General features: G+C 40.9%; 1 protein-coding gene across 1 annotated transcript in view; it reads left to right on the top strand.

Annotated features, from left to right (window-relative positions):
• The window catches only part of LOC104950671 (uncharacterized), a 16224-nt gene extending 8154 nt beyond the window's left edge, over positions 1-8070 (top strand). Inside the window, exons 5-12 of the mRNA XM_010777218.1 lie at positions 457-498; positions 588-672; positions 781-858; positions 1914-1980; positions 2260-2424; positions 3747-3809; positions 4488-5254; positions 6767-8070. Coding sequence (XP_010775520.1) covers positions 457-498; positions 588-672; positions 781-858; positions 1914-1980; positions 2260-2424; positions 3747-3809; positions 4488-5254; positions 6767-7456 — 1957 coding nt within the window. The 3' untranslated portion in view covers positions 7457-8070. The remainder of the gene's footprint in view (positions 1-456; positions 499-587; positions 673-780; positions 859-1913; positions 1981-2259; positions 2425-3746; positions 3810-4487; positions 5255-6766) is intronic.
• Positions 8071-10096: the final 2026 nt, after the last annotated feature.

Raw genomic sequence — 10096 nt, 5'->3', positions numbered from 1 at the left:
ACACATACACATACACATACACACACGCTCACTATCACACACACTATCACACACACACACACACGCACACACACACACACACACACATACACATACACACACGCTCACTATCACACACACTATCACACACACACACACACTATCACACACACACACACTATCACACACACACACACACACACACACACACACACACACACACACACACACACACACACACACACACACACACACACACACACACACACATCCCCTAAGATGTGCATTGTCATAACTGCACTGTAGCTAATGTACAAATGAAGCTTCTTGCGTCAGAGGCTGTAGAAAATGTGTTTACGTTCATTAGTAAATTTGTTGTTGATGCTGTAAACCTGCCCTTATTTGCCAAGTGATCAGAAAGCAGACAGGATAAGCCCTATTCTGAAATTAATGACATCTTCTCCATGTTCTCCTCAGCTCAGCAGAACAGAAGGAGAGATGGCTCTCCCTTCTCAAAAGGTAAACTCTGCCTCCATGCATAAACATAAAGTGTGTCCGTGTGTGTGTGAAGAGAGACGAGTAAAGCTTCCTCTCGGCTTCCTTTCCAGTCGGATAAAAGAAGAGAAGGAGAAGGAGGAACCTAAAACTATTCCTCTGAGGGTCTATGGGAAGGGGATCAATACTTTTGCTATTGTAAGTTTAAATGATGCAATGTTATCAGGATGAATTGTACACACCAGCACCATATTATTCTCACTTAAGCTTTCACAGTTTGTCAACATGTCTTTCTATCCCAATTAGGCCAAGACGCTTCCTGTCAGCAACTCAGATTCAACCAATGAGGTGATCCGCCTGGCCCTGCAGCAGTTTGGCATCATAGTGAGTGAAACACACATTTTAATTGCATTTCATTTCATGTGTTGTAACATATGCTCTGGCTGTTTGTGATCTGATGTAAACAGCAAAGAACTACTTAAAGAAACACATGTATTGCTCATGTTAACTGTTTAAATATTAAAGTGGACCTATCATGCTATATGTGAATAATATAGTGTAGGACCATACCTATATAATGCATATTTATACTTTTTATTTTTCAAAATACCAAACAGATCATGCATTTTAGCCATTCCTCATTTCGCTCAATTGAACACTGTCTTTGCATCATGGGCTGATTCTGTGAGAACAGCACCATCTACAGGCCTGGCATATGTACTACAGCGTCTCCAGCGCTTTCCAACGGCAATGTCCGTGGCTGTCTCCTCCTGATTGGTGGAGTTGGCCCAATAGCCGTAGCGCCACTTCTGTGACGTCATAGAAGTGTTCAAATCTGGATCAGTCTGTATCAGATCCGTTGCAGCCCCTTTTTTAAGAGATTTGGGTATGGAGGAAAATAGAGAGGGTTGTGTTTTCTGACACTTGGTGAGTTCCCTGGAACACCAGGGACACATGTTCATGTAGAAAAGACGTACAAAAGTGCATTTTGCATGATAGGTCCCCTTTAAGTAAGGTGCTTATTTGAATGACCTGACACTGCTGCTGAAATATCTCCGTTTTTGATTAGATACGTTTTCATTATGTTAACCTGCAGGCGTTTATGTAGTGAGGGCTTTCCATTTTGTGTTGTATCTCCTAAAATTTCGAAAGATCTCGGTCCTGGTTTCCCTGATGTCTTTAAGTTTAACATAATCATCAATGCCATACAACTCAGAACAACTAACGTTTTCACAGACGCCCTGTAGCCTCTTTCCAGCTCATGTGTGCAGGTTGCATGTGATATAAACCCACAGCGTGGAAGATAATTCTACTCTTTTTACATCTCTTATCCTAAAATGTATTCCTCCTCTTCTGCAGGACCGACTGTGTGGTTTTAAAGGCATTGTTCTCCCAGTGTTTCTTGTTTTTCTGACCGTCTCTCTCTGTGTTTCGCTCAGGGAAATGTGAAAGACTTCCAGCTGTGGGTCATCTCCAAGAGGGACAACGCCCCCTATCCTCTGATAGGTCAGTAAGTCAGGACCACTTTGAGTCTTCAGGTCATTTCTGTTTCGCTTCTGCAGAGAAAGTTTGAGAAGCTCTAAGCGCTGACACGAGGGTGAGATGTTTGTTTTTTAGACACACTAGCACCATTCATTCGTGGAGAAGAGAGTGTGTTGTGTACTGTATCTCCTGCAGGGTGAAAGCGAGAGGTCACTGTGTGTGTGCTGAGTAGTAATGTGATGTTATCCATGTTTTTCTAACCAGCCTGCGGGGAGTTATATTGCCTCTTGTCCTCCCTCTCAGGTCATGAGTTTCCCTTCAGTATCCAGATGAGTCATGTGAGACAGGCGGGGTCTCAGGGGGAGGGGAGCAGAGCGGCAGACAGACAGGTGGAGCAGATGCAGGTGTACAAGCAGTGCCAGTTCATTATGAAGCCTCGGATCAATGAAGCACCGCAGGAATCTGCAGGTGAGATCAATATCTGTTTAAAAAGGGATGAAATGTAGTTTTTACTCATGTATCATTTTTTATTATGTATACAATGCTCATTTACAGGAATGTATTGCATCTACCCACCCACCCACCTACCTACATACCTACCTGCCTACCTACCTACCTATCCATCTATCTATCTATCTATCTATCCATTTATCTATCCATCTACCTACCTACCTACCCACCTACCTATCCATCCATCTATCTATCTATCTATCTATCTATCTATCTATCTATCTATCTATCTATCCATCTACCTACCTACCTACCTACCTACCTACCTACCTACCTACCTACCTACCTACCTACCTACCTATCTATCTATCTATCTATCCATCCATCTACCTACCTACCTACCTACCTACCTACCTACCTACCTACCTACCTACCTACCTACCTACCTACCTACCTACCTACCTACCTACCTACCTATCTATCTATCTATCTATCTATCTATCTATCTATCTATCTATCTATCTATCTATCTATCTATCTATCTATCTATCTATCTATCTATCTACCTACCTACCTACCTACCTACCTACCTACCTACCTACCTACCTACCTACCTACCTACCTACCTACCTACCTACCTATCTATCCATCTATCTATCTATCTATCTATCTATCTATCTATCTATCTATCTATCCATCTACCTACCTACCTACCTACCTACCTACCTACCTACCTACCTACCTACCTATCTACCTACCTACCTATCTATCCATCTATCCATCCATCTACCTACCTACCTTGCTACCTACCTACCTACCTACCTACCTACCTACCTACCTACCTACCTACCTATCTATCTATCCATCCATCTACCTACCTACCTACCTACCTACCTATCTACCTACCTACCTATCTATCCATCTATCCTACCTACCTACCTATCTATCCATCTATCCATCCATCTACCTACCTACCTACCTACCTACCTACCTACCTACCTACCTACCTACCTATCTATCTATCCATCCATCTACCTACCTACCTACCTACCTACCTACCTACCTACCTACCTACCTACCTACCTACCTACCTACCTATCTACCTATCTATCCATCCATCATCTACCTACCTACCTACCTACCTACCTACCTACATATCTACCTACCTACCTACCTACCCATCTATCCATCCATCTACCTACCTACCTAGCTACCTACCTACCTACCTACCTACCTACCTACCTACCTACCTACCTACCTATCCATCTATCCATCTATCATTTTGATCCTGATCCTCTTAATTGCTATTGCATTCTGGGATACTGTGTTCTTCTTCTCAGATTTGTCTCAGAAGCCGTTCAAAAGGAGGCGCTCTCTCATCACCTGGGNTGTGAACGCGATCTGTACTTAATCCATGAGAACTAAAGAGTTCTCAGGAACCTTTGTGGGAAAAGTACTTGGTGTGAACGCGCCTAATTTGGAACAAACTGCCCAAATCATGCACGTCCGCCGAAACACTTCCTATTTTTAAATCCCGACTAAAAACGCACCTATTTGCCGCCGCTTTTAATTGAGCTTCCCATAGGCCTACTAGTGTGCCTTTTTAGTCATGTATTCTGTACCTGCTGTGTTTATTTATTTATTTTATTTCATTACCTTTGCTTTTTATGCCTGATTTTAAATGCCTTTTTAATAATGTATTTATGCTGTATTTGTTTTTAAATATCTTTTGTTTTTATTTTGTAAAGCACTTTGAATCGCCACGTGCTGAAAAGTGCTATATAAATAAAATTGCCTTGCCTTGCCTTATTGTAGATATGGCAATGAAAAACTGAAGTCACAGGCTCCTCCAACAGAGCAACATATATATATATACGACATAGAATAAATAAAACAGATAAAATAGTGCAAGAGAATGTTTTGAGATTTGCAAGTAAATACAAATCAAATTGAAATAGTGCAAGAAGAGTCAAGTAAATAGAATGATATATATATCTTTCAAAAGTTCAGGTGTTTGAATGAAACTCAAAACGTTCCTACATCTGTCTTGTTTATGTCTTTGCATCCCTCTCTCTCTTCAGACTCGTGGCTTTACCCTCTGACCGACTCGTCCTACGACAGTCTGGAGAACGAGTTGGACGTCAGCAGCTCTCCGGCTTTCTGCAGCCGAGCCAAACCTCTCCAAGGCAGCCTGGACTCCATCCTCACGCTCAGCGACTGCGAGCAAGAGCCAGATTCACTGCAAACAAACATGCAGGGGCTGAAGCTGCACCTGCAGGGGAGAAAGAGCAACAGGAGGAAGAAGGAGCATGCACACTTTTCAAGCTCCACTCATGATACACAATCCCTTGATTCTCTATCTCCTCACAGACCAAGAAGATGCTCAGAGCCAGCGATTAAATACGTGGCTAAGTTTCGCCCGTGTGTCTCCAGGAGTACTCTCTCTGGTAAGGATAAAGAAGATGAGATGGCGTTGACACTGAGGAAAACAGGTTTGGAAATTAGCTCTCCTCGCCTCCTTTCTACCACAAATTCCCCCACAGCTACACGCTCCTCCCTGGACTCTCTCAACTCCGATATCAGTGACCGAACATGGGCCAAACGACGAGGGATGCACCCAAACAAGAACCATCTCCCTCCAAGCTATCCCCCTGTCTCTTCTCCCTCCTCTGTAAGCTCTGCTCTGCCCTCTAGTGGACACCCAGGCTCCCCAGCAAAGGAAGCACTAAACTGGGGCACATTGAAAGTGTGCAGGGGCCTCCATCCAAACTCTTGGCTGAAGAAAGGCCGGAAGCTGTCCCTGACCCAGCAAGACAACGTGGAGAAGGAGGAAGACGACAAAACTGGGGTGAGTATTGATGATATTTAGTAAAGATAGCATATATATATATAAATATAAAGTATATCAGGCCAAACCTGCCAATTTAAATTGCCTTTTTTTAAATTGTAAATGGTAAATGAACTGTACTTATATAGCGCTTTATCCAGTCTTTAAGACCCCTCAAAGCGCTTTACATACTACATGTCATTCACCCATTCACACCCATTCATGCAGAGCAGTGCACCTTACTCTAGGAGCTAACATTCACACACCGTCGGCCATCGGGAGCAACTCAGGGTTAAGTATCTTGCCCAAGGATACATCGACATGTTGGCTGTACGGGCTGGGATCGAACTCACAACCTTCTGGTTGAAAGACGATTGCGCAGCCACAGTCGCCACTATAATTATATTGTAAACAAGTATATAATCTCCCAATACAACTATATATATATAATGAATCATTTGATTGTCCCAATAAAGAAGATGTATTTATAACTAACTTGATTATTTTTGCCCTCAAATTTAAATGTCGAAGCATAGCAGCTTTCAGAAGTACACTTAATAAACGGTTAAGGGTTAAACTTACTTTATGACGCTAAATGAGCATCACTTTCTTCCTGCAATAACTGCATTTATATATATATAGATTCTTATTGTTACTCAGCCTGTAGTGTAAAGTAGGGCTGCTCGATTAAAAAATCATAATCTCGATTATCTGGGTCAATAATTGTAATTGCGATTATTAAATGCGATTATTCATTGACTTTGAAAACATCCATTTATTGTACTTTAAAACAAATACAAATAATAATTTGAATTTTTGAACTGTTGAATTATACGTTCAGGGTAATCAACTGAAAAACCAAATCAAATAAATTATACATTCATGCCTACATTTAAATAAATAATATCAAAATAATAAATACCAATAAACAAGACAACAAACATGTTTTAGTGCACTGTCACAACCTGAACACTCCTTAACATATAGCCAACATTTTGGTAAAACATATTCAACATATTCCACTCACTCCACTGGGTCAATAATTGATATCACGATTATTAAAAACGATTATCCATTTACTTTGAAAACATCTATTTATTGGAGAAAAAACATTTGAACAGTATGTTTTTAACAGTTGATTACCCTGAACGTTAAGTATAATTCAACTGAAAAAAGAATTTAAAAAAAGTAATAATAATAATAAAAAAATAATCGTTTTATTTCGATTACGTTGTTTTCCTAATCGTTGCAAGCCATAATCCTAATCGCGATTAAAATATGATTAAAATACGATTAATGGAGCAGCCCTAGTGTAAAGGCAGTCTGGGCACACACTGTGATTAAACTAGAACTTCACTTTGCTTTTTTTAACGAAAGAACGACCAACATAACCATCCTTTGAGTTTTAATTCACACTTAACGTCACTGTTAGTATCTTAACTTTGAAACAATGTGAAAAAACAGGTCAAACCAAGCAATAAGAAGAGAATAGAAACTAAACTCAAATGTCATTCTGTGTTTTCTACCAAACAGGCCGGACTTACTGGGAAAGCTGTACCAGAGAAAGGAAAAGCGGGGGACAAGGGAGGAAGAAAACATATCTCAATCAGCCATCCCATTCCCATATCATCCTCTAAAGATTCAGGAGGAGGAGGAGGAGGAGGAGCAGGAGGAGGAGGAAGAGGAGGCCATGTGAAGGGGAGACAACCGACACATCACCGCTCCACAGGGAGTCTTCAAATCCCCACACATTCCCCGTGGATCCCCTCCTCAGACCCCCCTGCAGAGAGTGAAATGAAGCCTTCGTCTCCGTCTTTATTCTTCAAGCATAGCAGGCCTTCTTTGTCGCTGTTCAAGCAACACAAGTCTCAATCCGGGGAAGAAGGATGCGACGCCATGCTCCGAGAGCGACGAGGGTCTGCACCTGGGCGAGTGCTCGTGGATCGATCGTCCACTTTCACACGAGCACAACTTCCCAGCGACCCAGGACTCAAAATCTCCCATGTGGATTCACCACAGTCCCATTTCTGCCTCTCCCCATGTGACACCAAGACAGTGAGGGACTACTTTTCCTCTCACCCGCGCAGTAATCCCCAAAGCGGCCAGCAGGTGGCGCTCGCCCTCATGGAGAATCGCAGGGAGTGGTTGAGGAGATGCAGCGATCCTTCATCCGCCGAACCAGACTTTGAGAAGCTGCTATTCGCTGAAGAGTCTTATGTGTGACTTGATTTGATGCAACAAGGAAAATAAATGGGACGTCACTGCTGTGGTTAGATGTGATATTCCGCACCTGAAATGCATGACTGCTTTTTGGGGTTTGCCTTCAACACTTTCATTAGTTTGCTTAGGTAAAACAAACGCGGATTAAGTATATTTTAAACTTTGCCTAGTGCTTAATGCCAGACAGGGAACACGCTTAATGCAGAAAATACATTTATTTATATTGAAATAATACTTAAATTCTAGTCCAAACTGGTGGATCGTCTTGATGCATAATTGTGTTGGTATATCAGGCCAAAGGAAAAACCTGCCAATTTAAATTACCTGGTGTTGCCTTTTTTTATATTGTAAACAAGTATATCATCTCCTATTAATAATGAATAATTGGATTGTCCCAATAAAGACGTTTTTATTTATAACTAACTTGATTAATTTTGCCCTCAAATTTAAATGTTGAAGCATAGCAGCTTTCAGAAGTAGACTTAATAAACGGTTAAGGGTTAAACTTGCTTTATGACGCTAAATGAGCATCACTTTCTTCCTGCAATAACTGCATATATTTAAGCAATAGCTCACGACAGGCCGTGGTATATGCTCATTATATCACAGCTAAGGGGCGTGGTTCGGCCCGACGCGAGGCGCAGGCAGTTTGCTTTTCAGCCCAACGGTATACTGTTTTTCTCAGACGCGGAGGGATACTGACTTGTTGTGAAAAGTAACTTACAATTCTACCCGTGGTGTCCGCTCAGTATATCACGGCTAAGAACCAATCAGATTGCTTGATTTGACTTGTCCGTTTTATAAATATATATATATATATAGATTCTTATTTTTACTCAGCCTGTAGTGTAAAGGCAGTCTGGGCACACATGTGACTTAAACTTAGCTTTTTTTAACGAAAGAACGGCCCTTAATGTCACTGTTAGTATCTAAACTGTAATCAAATGTGGTCCAGATGTACACACGTAGCCTACTGGTAGATTAAGGTCATCCACTAGTTACAGTTTTAATTAACATCTGAAGAACTGTGTGATCTACTGACGTTCGTCTCTGCTCTTTAAATATTTGGTTATTAATGGCATACACTATTTTTTACCCACACCTCAAATGCTTCTTGCATTAGCGCTTAAATGGCATGTTTTTCAGCGCAAATATGCAGCATTACACTTTTTAGGTGTGACCGTTGTTTCACTTTGTGGCCTACTGTTCATTTTTTACATGCATTGATCACATGCACCTTTTTGCCATGTTTTGATGTAAATATGATCCCTAATAGGCCACAAGGCTGCTGCTTAATTATCTGCTCTCTGCCTCATTTCTGTATTCTTACGCTGTGATACCTAAAAACCTGCATTTGCAAATAAAATGACCGTGCAATAAAGTTTAAGAGGTGATTGTTTTTATTACATTATTGTTCACTCTTCAGCTTACTAACAGGCCTTGAATCTTAACAATAAAACCTTTGAAACTAAGTACATTTTAATGCGTACTTGCTCGATGTAAGCTTTACGGTTATGAGCTCAATTCTCATAAGGAAATGTGACTTTATTTGGGCTGAAGTTTTTCTTATTGCATACTAGTTGTATTTCTATGTGACACTGCCTGTCAGATGGATTAGCTTTGTGAGTTCAACTCTCACCGTGTGTAATATGTTTATCAATTTATTGTTAGATCCAACACCCAAAGAGAAGGAATCAAAACAGACATTATGAAAACATATCTGATCATATAGTGTGATAGATGTTGGGTTAGAAGATCTGAGGTTTTGTGTTTGATTCTTAAGGTGCACTACATTTATAAGTCAAATTTCCAAAAAGTAGAAAACAAAACCTCTCCAAGACAACTGAGATGTGTTTAGGTGCGACAGCTCAGAGTGATACGAGTCTGGTTAGAAGATCTGAGGTTGTGCAGTAACTGTCCAATTTCCCACAGAAGTACAAATGTGTACCAAGCAACTGTCAAGTGTGTTCAGTCATGTAGCTCAGAGTAGAAGATGTGTGTTCTGTTGAGCTGAGGTTGTGTGTTCTGTTCCTACTTGTTACCCTAATGTAAAACCCCTGACTCACTAACCATGTTTGTTCCTGTGTGAATCCAGAGCCTTAATGGTTCCTGTGTGAATCCAGAGCCTTAATGTTACTGCTCAGTGTTTGGTGACTGCTGAACATGAATGTAATTATCCTCTGTTTTTGATTCTCATGAACGGGAGTGTGTTTCTGCAGTGGCTGTAACTGAATGTACACACTGTGCTGTGAGAATAGTGTGTTCAGCCAATTACTCTACACTTAACGGTTTAACATGTAACATTAAAATGTCTAAGTACTCGTTATGCAGAATGGATCTTTTCACAGTATTATATTTATCATATATAAAACATCGTAAATGTAGTTACTTTTCACTGCCTATCGATTTTTTTATCAAGGTACATTTGGCGATCTATCGCATGCGTCAGCGTTGCATGAATCTTCCATACATTGACTTTTATCCCTTTTTAATCCACAGTTTTGCTGCAGAATTGCATTAGATATTACGGCCCGTCCACACAGCGGCGGCGTGCGTGCGGCGTGCGTAACGGCTGTCACGGCTGTTACAGCGGCGTGCGTAACGGCTGCTTTTTATTTATTGTTTAATATTTAAAAATGATAC

This window comes from Notothenia coriiceps, unplaced genomic scaffold (genome assembly GCF_000735185.1).
Source record: "Notothenia coriiceps isolate Sejong01 unplaced genomic scaffold, NC01 NC01_scaffold00017870, whole genome shotgun sequence".
Classification (NCBI taxonomy): domain Eukaryota; kingdom Metazoa; phylum Chordata; class Actinopteri; order Perciformes; family Nototheniidae; genus Notothenia; species Notothenia coriiceps.
The sequence above is the reverse complement of the archived record's forward strand: the minus strand, read 5'-3'. Positions and strand labels throughout refer to the sequence as shown.